A 16,512-nucleotide genomic window follows, 5' to 3' on the forward strand; every position below is an offset into this window, starting at 1 on the left:
ATTGAATTGCCAACAGGGTCTGCCAATAATCAAAAGTCCGGGTTTTTTATTATTGCCAGACAGGTGTCTGCCAATTATTAGTTTTCTGAGAATAACGGATAACGACTGCCTCACTGGTACTGATACTGAACTGATATATATGATGTCCTAGACCTTTAAACTTAAACTTGTAACCATTTTACTTTACACTGAAACTGAAAAAAACCTGAGTGGTTCACTATGACTGTGATGAACACGTCATGTATTTGTGGCGAAAACTGAGACAAAGTCAGGGTGATGTGAATGAGTGTGAGAGTGTTAACTGCTAATGAATGAGACAGAGTAAAAGTAAAAAATAAAAGTGAAATCTGAATAAGAATAAGAATGAGAATCGAGAATGAGAGTTGGAGTTGGAGTGATTCACTGAGTCGAGTAAGTTGTTCTATACTCGGAAAAAAAATAGGTTCTACTCACGTTGTTCCCGTCCTTCAACTTCAAATCTTTGAGTACGCGTCTTGTCCTTGGACTGGCCATCTTTCTTTACGTGTCCAAATAAAGGTAAAATAATAATTTGATGACAACTCTACTTACAATATTGGTGAGTTGTCAACCATCCAAAACAAAAAGATGATAAATTTATTAGGGACACAGCCATTTCCGCATCTCATTCCTACGTGCTATTATTAATTCGTTACATTATTTCACACCTGTTCAATGTGCATTCCCCCCTCCCTCTCTCTCTCTCTCTCTCTCTCTCTCTCTCTCTCTCTCTCTCTCTCTCTCTCTCTCTCTCTCTCTCTCTCTCTCTCAATGACAACGCCTTTGTTTCGGGGAATGAATTGGTGCCTCATCAGTCGTAGGGCAGCACAACTTTGAGAAATTTTATGACTAAATATAATTAATTGGCCAAGATATATTGCGTCTATACATACTTCGAGTAATATTCTGATCAAAATGATAATATATTCTTTCTCTCACCCTCTCTCCTTCTTTCTTTCTTTCTTTTTTTTTCTCTCCCTCTCTCTCTCTCTTTCTTTCTACATTCTTTCTCTCTCTCCTCTCTCTCTCTTTCTCTCTTTCTTTCATTCTTTCTCTATCCTTTTCTTTCTCTCTCTCTCTCTCTCTCTCTCTCTCTCTCTCTCTCTCTCTCTCTCTCTCTCTCTCTCTCTCTCTTCTTCTTCCTTTCCTTCTCCTCTCTTTCCCTTTTTCTTTCTATCTCTCTTTCCCTCTCCCTTTCCTCCTCTCTTTTCTCTTTCTTTTCTCTCTTTCATTTATCTTCTTCTTGCTTTCTTCTCTTCTCTCTCTCTCATCTCTTCTTTCTCTTCTCTTTCTTCCTCTCTCTTCTTCTTCTTTTTCTTCTCTCTTCTCTCTCTCTCTCTCTCTCTCTCTCTCTTCTCTCTCTCTCTCTCCTCCTCTCTCTCCTTTTCTTTACTACTTTCTTTCTTTTTCTCTTCTTCTTCTCATTTCTTTCATTCTTACTCTTCTCTTCTTCCTCTCATCCTCTCATCTTCATTCTTTATTATTATTTCATCTATCTATCATTATCATTCATCTATCATATTTCTTTCTATATATATATCTATATTTATCTATCATATCTTATATCATCTTATCATTATTATTATTATTATTATATTATTATATTATTATATATTATTATTATTATTATTATTATTATTATATTATTATTATTATTATTATTATATCATCATATATCATATTATATATATATATCATATCAATATATCATATCATCATTATCATATCATTATTTTATATATAATAATAATAATAATAATAATAATAATATAATAATATAATAATAATGATAATAATTAATAATAATAATAATAATAATAATAATAATAATAATATATAATAATAATAATAAATAATAATATAATATAATATAATATAATTTTATTTATTATTATTATTATTATTATTATTATTTATTATTATTATTATTATTATTATTATTATATTATTATATTTTATTATTATTATTATTATTATTATTATTATTATTATTTTTATTATTATTATTATTATTATTATTATTATTATTATTATTATTATTATTATTATTATTATATTATTATTATTATTATTATTATTATTATATTTATTATTATTATTATAAGTTGTTATTCTTCTTCTCATCATCACCATCATCGCCATTATTATTATAAGAACATTTATTTATGGATTTACCTTGTTCAATGCGCTTCACAATATGTCAATAATTCATTTACCCTGTGGAACTATAATTCCATTTCATACAGTCCCGATAGCTTAGTTGGTCGAGCACACGCTTCACACGCAAAGGGACCGAGATCGATCCCGGGTGCAGTCGAGATAATATTTTCTGACCCTCCTGTCCAGCAGTCAACAGTGATTGGGTCTGTTAGATCTGGCAGATAGTACTTGCGATAGAGAAGCGTCCTACCTATCCAAAGGGTAGCAAGGAATAGCTATTGTCCGCTTCACGCTATAGAAACTGGGATAAACTCCGGCTCCATGGGATGGGCCTCATGGCTCCGCAGGACATTTTTTGTTTGTTTGAGATCATCTAAAATTCCCATACAGATACAAGCTGAGGATCCCACCGAGAAGAATGCACCCAAAGGCTTACAAAACGTGATAATATTCAAAACAAAAAATGATTACAGTACATAACAAGGAAAAAATATCATCTCCCAAAACCTATACAACCATATTTGTCTGTTTCCTTCTCAGCCAGGGCTCCAGCTAGGTCAGAACAAGAAATCAAGTAATCTCATTCCAAAGCAAAGACGGAAAGCAACTCGGAAAACAGATAAAGGGGGGTAGAAGACACAGCAAGTGGCCCCCTGTCCACCAAGACCCATCCATTATTTGCCGGGTTCCTCGGACTGTATCATATCCACTTTCTATGCCATCAGTCAGTGTTTACGAATACACAGGCTAATTTGAGGCAGCTTTTGATGAATTACTGTAATTTGTTTGTTTGTTTTAAGGGCTTTAACGCGCTTGGAACCCATTTAGGTCATATCAGCGCCAGTAAAAAGGAAGAAAATGTGATAATAAAAATATTCGAGAATTAAAATTGAAGACCCAAGAAAAAGTATGACAAAGGGGAATTGGTTCAAATAGAGAACAGATGTAGGTTCCAAGAGCATGCCATCATTGTGCTTAGTTTGGGATCACCTAAAAAGCTCATCCAGCACAGGATCCTACTATGAGGAACACACTCAATGTTTACAAATCTTATTTTCAAAAATGGAATATATATAACAGTACAGACAGAGAGATGATTTATAAGGAAAAAAAAATATCACCTCCCAAAATTAACACGATACATTTGACTGTTTCCCTCTCAGCCAAGGACTCTGACAAGGGCCAGGACAAAACCAAGTAATCTCATTCCAAGACAATGACAGAAAGCGACTCAGAAAAAACAGATAATAGGGGGAATAGAAGACACAGCAAATAACCTCCTGCCCGCCTTGAGAAGATCCCACTCATGTTCGGTCATTTCCTGGTTTTATTGTCTTAGTGATCCTCCATGTCTCTACCTGAAACAGTAAGGCTAATTTAACATTTGCATTAAACAGCATGATCTTTGTGCGTTTTGACACTATCCCAGAGTCTCAGATATTCTTAAAGTGAAGGTATGTTGCTCTTGCCATCTGATTCTAGCCTTCACATCTGCATAATATGTTCCATTCTGCTGATCGAGCTGCTGCCAAGGTATTAAACGTTTCAACCACATCCAGTTCACTTCTATGTATTTTAACGGGGTCCTGTCACTCTATATTGATTCTGAGTATCTTTGTCCAACACTCATTGATCCTGAGATCAATTTGAGCTGACGTATATATGCCAGTTCTGATGTCTTGTTTAAATTGTTATTGGCTATGGGACAGCAAGGTCAAGTCGTCAACCATGTGCAAAAGTAAGTTCACGCTTATTTCCTACTTTATATCTATTGACTCAAATAAAGCATTACGTTGTGTTATGTATCAGTTAAAAAAAAAAAAATTAAAGGGTTTTACGGCGCTTGCAACACATTCAGGTTATATCAGAGCCAGTAAAAAAGAAGAAAATGGGATAGTCAAATTCTAGAATTACAAGTACAAGCACAAGATCCAATAGGAATACACTCAAATGCTTACATTGTACATTCAAAATGAGAAATAATACATAACAGAGATTTGATTTACAAGGAAAAAAATATCATCTCCCAAAACAATAACTATACATTTGACTGTTTCCCTCCCAGCCAAAGACTCTGGCCATGGCCAGTACAAAACCAAGTAATTTCATTCCAAGACAAAGACAGAAAGCACATTGGAAAACATCTATAAGGGGATAGAAGACACAGTAAGTGCCTCCTAAGTGCCTCCCTGTCCACTATGGGAGGCCAGGAATTCCACCCAGTATGTATAATTTTAAAGGTTAATTCATAACCCATTTAATTTGTGTAATTATATTCCTATCTTTACATTCAATCAAATGATACAATGCTAGAATTAAAAACACAAAAAATTCGACTTTGCAAAAATATGCGCAGGTAACAATTTTAAGGAAAGCAATCCGCGGGCAACTGGAAGTGCTTAAATCACAGGATTTTACACCAATTTTGAAATTCAATAACATTATTGAAATCAACGTAACTTCACGTGATTTGATAAACAAAATGTCAACAATATCAGTCTTTTTTCTGAACTGTAAGTATACTGTCACTAACAAAAATCATTCCAAGACTAAGCATTGAGAACCGTGATCGTTTGATTGGGTATATTCCGGCTGAGCTGCATTTGGCAGAATAGTCACACAGGTTCGGTATATCACGAAAGGGTATTTACAAATTAACATAGAAGTGCAGGAAAAACGATGGACGTTTTCAGAAAGAAGTTATCATTCAAATCAGAAATGAAGGATGTGGTTCTTTAGGGCTGTGTCATGGGGGACCAAAATACATCCATGTGAAAATAAATGTTGTTGTTATCTTACAGTTACATTGGAGACAATGAAATCACAAGTTTTTATGTATGACAATACACCATCGCACATTGCTTGAATTACGTAGGTATGGCAATCATTTTAGGCAAGGATGTGGTCGTCGGTCAGTCCTGACATGAATCAAATCCAGAAAATGTGGGATAATATGAAGAGAAAAGTACATCGTTTTGGTCTTCATAAAAACGGAGATTATTTAATCCAGCTTTTCCAAGATGCACGGGATTATCTGCTGCAGAGTTTACTGAACGATTCACGATAGAAGAGACATCAAGAGTTGACACAATGGGTTATGTGTTCATTCGAAATCAGAAGTTTGTTTTGTTTTGTTTTTAAGGGTTTTACGGCGCTTGCAACTCATTAAGGTCATATCAGCACCAGAAAAAAAAATGAAGAAATTGGGATAGTTTGTTTTTGTTTTTAAGGGTTTTACGGCGCTTGTAACACATTAAGGTCAAATCAGCGCCAGTAAAAAAGAAGAAAATGGGAAAGTAAAAAGTTCTAGAATTACAATTAAACCACCCAAGACAAAAGGGAAATTGGTTTCAAATAGGAAACAAATGTAGATTCCAAGAGCACACGATCAAATTACTTAGTTTGAGATTACCTAAAAGTCTCATCCAGACAGAAGCACAGGTCCCCACTAAGAGGAACATACTCAAATGTTTACACGGTGCATAACAGAGAGATGATTTACAAGGAAAAAAATATCATACCCCAAAACTAACTGTACATTTGACTGGTTCTCTCTCAGCCAGGACAAAACCAAGTAATCTCATTCCAAGACAAAAACAGAGAGCATGATGGAAAACAGATATAGGGGGATAGAATACACAGAAAGTACCTCCCTGCCCATATGGGAGGTCAGGAACCCCATCCAGCCAAATCAGAATAATTCTTTCTTGAGCCAGTAAAAAAATTGTATCATAGATATAATTTCAGTCTTTATGACATTTTTTTTTTCTATTTTGCATTAAGAGGTTTTACAGCGCTTGCAACACTTTAAGATGATTTCAGCACCAGTTAAAGATCTGCACGTAAAAGAAATCAAGAAAAAAAAAAGGAGTTCAGTTCAAACGGGGAACCTAAGGGTATCATTCCAGCACAAGGATTCAGCAGAGACATGTGGCTGCAAATATGAAAAAAAGGGACAGTATTATTAGTATGGGCAGCAAAGGTGAACCGACATAAATCCTCCCATGATCCATCGTTCACTCTTACCATATATTGCTTCATTGATAAAAATAACTTTAAGAGAGGATTTTCCGGTTTATTATGAAAAACTAAGATAAAATGTAAGTGGTGTAAAATTGATAACTTTTATTAAAATTCTGAACTCAATCACCGTTCAATGTTTACCAGACATAAAATACCAAGTCAGACCCTTAACAAATCCCATATTTAGAAAAATATTATATTTCATGACAAGATCAAACATTTAAAATGATAAATAATCATTGTAATAATAATAATAATAATAATAATAATAATAATAATAATAATAATAATAATAATAATAAATAATAATAATAATAATAATAATAATCATAATAATAATAATAATAATAATAATAATAATAATAATAATAATAATAATAATAACATTTATGTAATAGTTGTAATATTAGTAGTAATAGTAATAAATAAATAAATAATTAAATAAATAAATAAATAAATGAATAAATAAATAAATAAATAAATACATAAATACACAAAATATAAAATGTAATACAATATAATACTAAAAACAATCAAACAATGAGAGGATTAAAAAAATATTTCGTGAAAAACAACATCAAATACCCTGTTATATTTGTTTTTATAACAGAGAAGTCTTTATAGTATAGACAAATTAAGAAAGACATTATATTATAATTTCAGCACCAAAGTTATGAACACCGTGAGTCTTAAATTCTGGTTGGAAGAAGTAATAGTAAAATTCATTATGAAAACACCGAAGTTGTAACAGTTTGCCTTGCTTTGTGTTTGAGGATTGAATGGCACTTTCTCCAAATTTACTTTACAATGCAAAGGTATGATTGTTTTTAATAGTTTTACAGTGCTTGCGACACATTTAGGACATTTCAGCGCAATTAAAAAGGAAGAAAATATGGCAGTTAAAAAAAGTTATAAATCTACAATTGAAGCACACAAGAAAAAGTAAGACAATGGGAAGTGTCCAAAAAGGGAACAGATGTAGATTCCAAGAGCATACCATCAATATACTTAGTTTGAGATCACCTAAAAGTCTCATCCAGACATAAGCACAAAATCCAACAAAGAGGAATACACTCAAATGCTTACATTATACATTTAAAATAAAAAATACAATAATACATAACAGAGAGATGATTTACAAGGAAAAAAGTTCATCTCCCAAAACAACAACTATGCATTTGACTGTTTTCCTCCCAGCCAGGACTCCGGCCAGGGCCAGGACAAAACCAAGTAATCTCATTCCAAGACAAAGACAGAAAGCACGTTGGAAAATGGATATAAGGGGATAGAAGACGCAGTATGTACCTCCCTGCCCACTATGGGAGGTAGGAACCCCACCCAGGGAGAGTTTAGGGTTTTACCAGTAGTCACACCAGCATCCTGTTTTAAGAGTTCAATTTCGTACATTAATAAGAGACAAAACATTTTAAATTCTAATTAAAGAAGAAAAAGAAATTGATGAGTGAGAGAATAGCGACAATAATACTCTTTTAAAAACTATTTTTTCAATCAAATATGATCTTGTCCTTCAAGTTAAAATCAATCTTCTCAAAATCATCAACAAAAACATTTAAAAATACAAATTCAACATTGATAATCATCACAAAATTGGAATCAACTTACATTAAAAAAATTGGAATGACAAAAATGAAATCCGAGATAAATATAAAGTCTTATTCATTTTTAAAAAATCAATCAATACAGCAAATCAAATAATTTCAACGGAGTATACAATTGAGTATTGATTGCCAAGTTTTAAAAAAAGCCCACTAAATCTCAAGTAGTAATTTTACATTTAACAAGATTGGCCACCTCATGCCATGAGACATATCAGAGAACATCATGATTTTTTTAAAAAGGTAGTCTTTTAATTATAAAGGCCTCAAGAGTTTATGCCAATTTCTAAAGCATTAAAATGACAAAATCATGGATATAACATGAATATGTTGCAAAAACAATTGATTTATAAAGTTACGTCGGACTCATTCTACCCATATCTTTGTAATGTCAAAGCCAACAGGATGTGTATTTTATTTATGTTTCTCTATTTCAAAATTATACCAAGCCACATAAATCCTCTTATGTTTGTTATTGTTTGTTGTTTTGGGGAATTTTAGCACCAGTTTCAGTAAAAAGGATGATGATAGAGATCTGAAATTAAAAGTACCAAAGGAAATGCAAGACAAAAGAGGCTGGTTCAAATAGGGAACAGAAGATTCCATGAACAATCCGCCAACATTACCTAAAAGTTCCGCTATGAAAGATGCACTTAAATGTTTACAATGTACAATACATTCAAAAGTAATGACTATCACATTATATAACAGAGATTTACAAGGAAAAAAAAGGTAGGACATTTGACTGTCTCCCTCCCAGCTAAGGAACTCTGCAAGGACCAGGAATATAAGCGAGTAATATCAATCCAGAACAAAGATAGAGAGCAACATGGAAAGGGAAACAGATATGGGAGGTAGAAGACGCACACAAGTGATCTCTGCCCACCATGGGTGTTTAGAAGACCCCACACAATATCAACTTATGCACAGAGCATTTTAATTTTTTTTTTAATGAAACAATAAGCTTAACCAATTAATTCTCCTTCGATATGTTATTTTATTACAAGGTTACTACTAAAATAATGTTTGTTTTTAAGGGTTTTACTGCGCTTTTTTTTTTTAGGTCATATCAGCACCAGTAAAAAGGAGGAAAATAGGATAGCAAAAAGTTCTAGAATTACAATTAAAGCACCCAAGAAAAGAGACAAAGGGGAATTGGTTCAAACAGGAAACAGATGTAGATTCTAAGAGCACGCTATCAAAGTAATTATAAAAGTCTCATCCATACACAAGCACAGGTCCCCACTGCGAGAGATACATAATACCATGCATATCAAAGAGATGATATACAAGACAAAAAATATCATCTTCCAAAACTCAACTATCGATTTGACTGTTTCCCTCCCAGCTACGGTATCCAACCAGGGCCAGGACAAAACCAAGTAATCTCATCCCAAGACAAAGACAGAAACCATGTTGGAAAACAGGTATAGGAAGATAGAAGACACAGTAAGTGCCTCCCTGCCCCCTATGGAAGGTCAGGAACCCCACCCAGAACTATGTTTTGTTTGTTTGTTTTAGAGGGTTTTACGGCGCTTGCAACATTTTAAGGTCATATCAGCACCAGTAAAAAGGAAGAAATGGGATAGTAAAAAGTTATAGAATTCAATTAAAGCACTCAAGAAAAGGTAAGACAAAGGGGAATTTGTTCAAATAGGAAACAGATGTAGATTCCAAGAGCACACCATCAAAGTACTTAGTTTGAGATCACCTAAAAGTCTCATCCAGACACAAGCACAGGTCCCCACTAAGAGGAATACACTCAAATGTTAACAAATCAAATATATACATGTAAATAAAACATAATACAGTACATAACAGAGAGATGATTTACAAGGAAAAAAATATCATCTCCCAAAGCAATAACTATACATTCGACTGTTTCCCTCTCAGCCAAGGACTCTGACCAAGGTCAGGACAAAACCAAGCAATCTCACTCCAAGACAAAGACAGAAGGCAATTGGAAAACAGATAAGAGGGGATAGAAGACACAGTCAGTGCCTTCCTGCCCACTATGGGAGGTAGGAACCCCATCCAGCACCCAGAACTACAAAAACAAAATTAAAAAGAAATTCACTGTATAAGTAACATTCAAAGATATAGTGCCTAATTTCAAAATGTCTGGTCTTGCGGTATATTCAGATTTGCTTGCTATTGTTTACTGTTACCAAATCGTATGGTCATCTGTTCTTTTGTTTAAGCTATTGAACTTTTGAAAATGTAGCTTTATTTGTGCAGCTCAGTAGTCACGTGAAAAATGTGATTTTGAACAAACAATTAATACAACAAAATAGTAGTTTATCATCCATTTCAGAAATCATGAGCTGGCAAGTGGATTTTTAGGTGTTTCACATTGCTTGCAACACTTTGAGGTTATAACAGCATTAGCAAAAGACCTCATGGAAGGCTCAGGCAAACCCAATTATACACAACTCTATAGAAGGAACAAAAAATATAAAACGAGAGAGGAGACAGCATAATTAAAATGATTAAAATACATGCTCCTTCGAAGCAGACAGATGAGAGGGGAACTCTATCCATCGCATATTTTATTTTAATTTGTTAACAAAAGGATAAATAATAAGTATAACTGAAACACCATCATCAGCAAAAAAAGAAAAAAGAGAAACAGAATAGAAAAACATCTATACAGCTTTAAAATATACCATCCTTTCAACATGCAAAATAAAAAAGATCCAGATAAAAATCAATATAGATGACAATTCATTGAGAGATCAATCACATAAAATATTTATGGCAACATAGGGAAACCATTAAATGAATACACAATACAGAACATGAAGGAATAAATTATGCATCAAATCTTTACAGTATTGCTTAATAATAGATGAGCAACATTGATTGGAGGTCTATAAGTCTTGTGTTTAGGAGACCTAAAACACTTGCAACCATTTTAGGTTAAATCAGCCACAATAAAAGAAAAGTGATAGAACATTTTGTTTGTTTTAAAGGTTTTACAGCGCTTGCAACACATGTAGGTCATATCAGTGCACATAAAAAGGAAGAAAATGGGATAATAAAAAGTTCTAAAATTACAATAAAGTACCCAAGAAAAAGTAAGACAAAGGGGAATTAGTTCAAATAGTGAACAGATGTAGATTCCAAGGGCACACTATCAGTATGTTTGTTTTTAAGGGTTTTACGGCGTTTGCAACACATTTAGGTTATATCAGCGCCAGTAAAAAGGAAGAAAATGGGATAGTCGAAAGTTCTGGAATTACAATTAAAGCACCCAAGAAAAAGTAAGACAAAGGGGAACTAGGAACAAATAGGAATCAGATGTAGATTCCAAGAGCATACCACCAATGTACTTAGTTTTGAGATCACCTATAAGTCCCATCCGGACAAAAGCACAAAATCCAACACAGGAATACACTCAAATGCTTACATTATACATTAAAAATATCATATATAATAATACATAACAGAGAGATGATTTACAAGGAAAAAAATATCACCTCCCAAAACAATAATTATGCATTTGACTGTTTCCCTCCCAGCCAGGACTCCGACAGGGCCAGGACAAAACCAAGTAATGTCATTCCAAGACAAAGACAGAAAGCATGTTGGAAAACAGATATAAGGGGATAGAAGGCACAGTGTGTACCTCCCTGCCCACTATGGGAGGTCAGGATCCCCACCCAGACACTATCAGTATATTTAGTTGAGATCACCTAAACGTCTCATCCTGACACAAGCACAGGTCCCCATTAAGAGGAACACATTCAAGTGTTTAAAAATCATATAAGTAAAACAATAATAATAGAGAGATGATTTACAAGATGAAAATATCATCTCCCAAAATTCTAATTATACTTTTGACTGTTTCCCTTCCAGCCAGGGCCAGGACAAAAACCAAGTAATCTCATTCCAAGAAAAAGACAGTAAGCATGTTGGAAAACAGATACAGGGTGTAGAAGACACTTGGGAGGTCAGGAACCCCAGCCAGTGTGATAGGACCGTCAAAAACGTTATAAATCTACAATTATATCGAAGGTTCTGCAAAAAAGATGTTGGATGTGGGAAGTGAAGCAATTTTCACGCTGAAACTAAGACAAAATTGATAAGAAAACACTGTGTAGATCAACTGATTGATAGAATCACATATATATGATTTTGAAATACAGAAAAAGCTAGCTGTTCTGCCAACCTCACATGTTTTATATTAATAACAAACTGTATTTTTAAAAGATGTCTTTCAGAGCCATTAGACCCATGAAGCCGAGTTTATTCCAGTTTCTATAGTGAGTGTGAAAATGGACAATAGCAATTGCTTGCTAGTCTATCGCTAAGTACTTTCCACCAGATCTAACAGACCCAGCTTCCCAATCATTGCGAGATGGAAAAAATCTAGACTTCACCCAAGATCGAACTCGGTCCCTTTAAGTGTGAAGCAAAAGCTCAACCAACTGTGTTACCGGGACCCCAACAAACCATATTACATTGCAAAATACAATTAGGTTTTTAGACGGTTGTGTTATGTTTTGATGTGCTTTCACAAAGTCAATTTTATTGTTGTGTTTGTACATATTATGAAGCAATTCTTCAAGGACACCCCCTCCTCCAAACTGGTTTAGATCACAAGATATAAAAAAAAACCCCAAAAAACAAAAAAACAAATAGGGGGCAGTGTGGCTAAGCAGTAGGGTCTTTGCTTTGTACCCGAAATGTACTGAGTTCGATCACCCACCCCTGCGCTGTGTGGCCTTGAGCAAATCACCTCACCTAACTCAATTTGTGGCACTGTACTGCGGCTGATGCCTGGATTATTCCAGTCTTTCCTAGGAATAGACCGTAGAGACAAATTTCCCCTATAGGATGAATTAAGAGAATTTTATCATTATTATTTTCTATCATGTGATGAAAATGACAACATTTTACCTGAAAGTGATAAAGCGTTGGGTAACAGTAGTGACAGTGGTAGAGACTATCAAGAAGATAAAAGTGGTGAATGTGATTGCAAGTTATGTTAAGAAAATTGCTTTTTATTTGTTTTTAGAGGCTATACGGCAGTAGCAACACTTTTAATGTTTGTTTGTTGCTTTAAGTCTCTTCCAACACAATTGAGGTTATATGAGAGACCGCTGAAACAAAAAAAACAAGCAATCTAACAAAAATAGTACAAATGTCAATCAAAATCATGACCTAAAGATATCATAAGCTAAATTATAAATAACCAAGAACAAACAGGCAGAGGATTTACAGGAAAAAAAATATCCCCTGTCAAAAATACAATCACAAACCAAAGAAGCAGGATAGGCTAGTAAAGAGAAGAAGAAACGACATCACTATCGGATCGTACACCCATGCGAACATCATAGGTATATGATTCAAGGGTGATGCTCCCATCCAACCACCCGCAACACTTTTAAGATATGTCACTGCCAGTAAAAATGAAGATAATAGGGGAAAAGTTGTAGATTTGAAGTTAAAAGTACAAAAGAAAAAGACAAGAAGCCTGGTTCAAATAGTTTGTTTTGTTTGTTTTTAAGGGTCTTACGGCGCTTGCAACACATTAGGTCATATCAGCGCCAGTAAAAAGGAAGAAAATGGGATAGTAAAAAGTACTAGAATTACAATTAAAGCATCCAAGAAAAGGTAAGACCAAGGGGCATCGGTTCAAATAGGAAACAGATGTAGATTCCAAGAGCACACTATCAAAGTACTTAGTTTGAGATTACCTAAAAGTTTCACCCAGACACCAGCACAAGATCCCACTAAGAGGAATACACTCAAATGGTTACAAATCATACAATACATTACAGACAGATGATTTACAAGGAAAAAAATATCATTTCCCTAAACTATAACTATACATTCAACTGTTTCTCTCCCAGCCAAGGACTCCGGCCAGGATCAGGACAAATCCAAGTAATCTCATTCCAAGACAAAGACAGAAAGCAATTGAAAAACAGGTACAGAGGGAAAGAAGACAAAGCAAGTACCTCCCTGCCCACTATGGGAGGTGGTTCAAATAGGCAACAGAGGAGCCAAAAGCAATCCATCAATGTGCCTATTTCAATATTACTCACAAGTCCCATCAGGTACAAGCAATGGATATTTGTTTGTTTGTTGCTTTAGGTCTCTTCCAACACAATTGAGGTTATATGAGAGACCGCTGAAACAAAAAAACAAGCAATCTAACAAAAATAGTCCAAATGTAAATCAAAATCATAACCTAAAGATATCATAAGCTAAATTATAAATAACCAAGAACAAACAGGCAGAAGATTTACAGAAAAAAAATATCCCCTGTCAAAAATACAATCACAAACCAAAGAAGCAGGATAGGCTAGTAAAGAGAAGAAGAAACGACATCACTATCGGATCGTACACCCATGCGAACATCATAGGTATATGATTCAAGGGTGATGCTCCCATCCAACCACCCGCAAGCAATGGATAGCATTTCGATGGATTATGAATACATATAAAGTACATACAATATATTCAAAACTAAAACTATAATAGTACATATCTAATCGAGTGATGATTTATAAGAAAAAAAAATAAATAAAAATATCTCTCAAAAAAGGGTCTATAAATTTGACTGCTTCACTCTGACTAAAGATCCCTGCGAGAACAAGGAAACAAGTGAGCAATCCAGAGCAAAGACTAACAGCAACATGGAATGGAGAACAGATAGGAGAATAGAGGGTACAAACATCTGTCCACCATGGGAGGTTAGAAGACCCCATCCAAAAACAAAATTGGATTGTCATTTTGCAGTGGCTCGAGCAAAAAGAACAAAAAAAATGTAGTGGAAAATCATTCTTGTGCAAAAAGCCCTTTTCAAAATTTGGCATATAAGAATGAACATAGTTTTTAGCCCACAAAGTTGTTTTCTGTCTGTACATAGCTGTATTTTAATTTGTATTTCTGTTTTCAATTTTTTTCGTCAAGTATTTCTTGCACTTGTTACATAAAGTTCATTATCTTTTTTTTATTTATGAATGAAATTCTTTAAAATTTGGACAACTTATTTTTTTATTGAATAATCATCAACCCTACATAATGTTGAGACTCTCCACCATCATGAATTTATGTACTGCACAAGATAAGATGGAAAAAAAATACTTGTTTTATTAGATTTTTAAAAATATATAATATGCTAGGCTAATATAAGTTCATGAAAAAGGCATAGCCGATTTTGTAATACATCTTAGGTTTTGACAGCTATTCTGAAAATGATATGCGCGAAACGTGAAAAAGCAGTGGCGTGGGAATGTGTTAAAGTCCAACCCACACACAAATCACAAGAATAAACATCAAAAATCACATATTCAAATAGCCATTACTATAACGGTAATAGTTCATAGCAAAAACTCCTGCGAGATTATTTACAAGAACCCCACAGTCGAGATTCCCCCATTCCATCCAGGCTATTAGTGATAGTGGTTTTGTTTTGTTTTTAAGGGTTTTACGGCACTTGCAACACATTTAGGTCATATCAGCGCCAGTAAAAAGGAAGAAAATAAGATAGTAAAAAGTTATAGAAATACAATTAAAGTGGCCAAGAAAAGAGAAGACAAAAGGGAATTGGTTCAAATAGGAAACAGATGTAGATTCCAAGAGCACACTATCAAAGCACTTAGTTTGAGATTACCTAAAAGTCTCATCCAGACAAAAGCACAGGTCCCCACTAAGAGGAATACACTCAAATGTTTTACAAATCGTATATACTATAAAGAAAACATAATACAATGCATAACAGAGAGATGATTTACAAGGAAAAAAATATCATCTCCCAAAACAATAACTATGCATTTGACTGTTTCCCTCCCAGTCAAGGTATCCGGCCAGGGCCAGGACAAAACCAAGTAATCTCATTCCAAGACAAAGACAGACAGCTAGTTGGAAAACAGATATAGGGGGATAGAAGACACAGTATGTACCTCCCTGCCCACTATGGGAGGCAGGAACCCCACCCAGTATTAGTGATAGTGGTAACAAACTAAAAGTAAAATCAAGTAAAAGACAGCAGCAGCATTTTGTGCAAATATTAGATAAAAAACCTAGAGTGAGCATGTTTCATACAAAATTTGGTGAAGTTTCATTCAAACTTACAAAAATTATAAAACTCATTTCGTACAAAATTTGCTAACGTGATATGCAACTTATAAAAATATATCCATTTTTATTATTAATTTCTGACCATTACAGAAATAACAATAAACAACAGATCATTTTTGACCCAAACATAACCTTTCAATGATAAAAGGCAATTATTACATTGAAAACCTTGTGCACATTGTATGCTTTAGAGGTTCAATACTTTGAACACTCTAACTCTAAAGAATGGTCCCTAAAGGAAATCTTATGGATTTCAGTAAACAAATAAGTAGCTGAGCAATATCATAAAACCTGTGACTAAATCTGATGTGAGATTAAAGTCAACAATTCGATAAAATAAACATTTTCAATCAGTTTTGCATAGACTGACATTATAAAATAAAAACTATTTAGAGGCCATTTTTACTAGTATGTTCCTGATAAAAGCCTCATGTATGATAAATACTGTGAATTTATTAATCATCAACCCTACATAATGTTGAGACTCTCCACCATCATGAATTTATGTACTGCACAAGATAAGATGGAAAAAAAAAATACTTGTTTTATTAGATTTTTAAAAATATATAATATGCTAGGCTAATATAAGTTCATGAAAAAG

At 33.9% G+C, this 16,512-nt stretch overlaps 1 protein-coding gene across 4 annotated transcripts in view; it reads right to left on the minus strand.

Moving 5' to 3' along the window:
* The window catches only part of LOC144968003 (ADP-ribosylation factor GTPase-activating protein 1-like), a 75,937-nt gene extending 75,328 nt beyond the window's left edge, over positions 1–609 (minus strand). For all 4 annotated transcript variants that reach the window (XR_013644498.1, XM_078905945.1, XM_078905935.1 and 1 more), the window contains exon 1: positions 454–609. Coding sequence is in view for 3 of the 4 variants with exons in the window: in XM_078905945.1 (XP_078762071.1) it covers positions 454–513 (60 nt within the window). In the remaining variant the exon portion in view is untranslated. The remainder of the gene's footprint in view (positions 1–453) is intronic.
* Between the last annotated feature and the right edge of the window lie 15,903 nt (positions 610–16,512).

This window comes from Berghia stephanieae, chromosome 1 (assembly GCF_034508935.2).
Source record: "Berghia stephanieae isolate SIO BIC M18660-M18661 chromosome 1, UCSD_Bste_1.3, whole genome shotgun sequence".
NCBI lineage: Eukaryota > Metazoa > Mollusca > Gastropoda > Nudibranchia > Aeolidiidae > Berghia > Berghia stephanieae.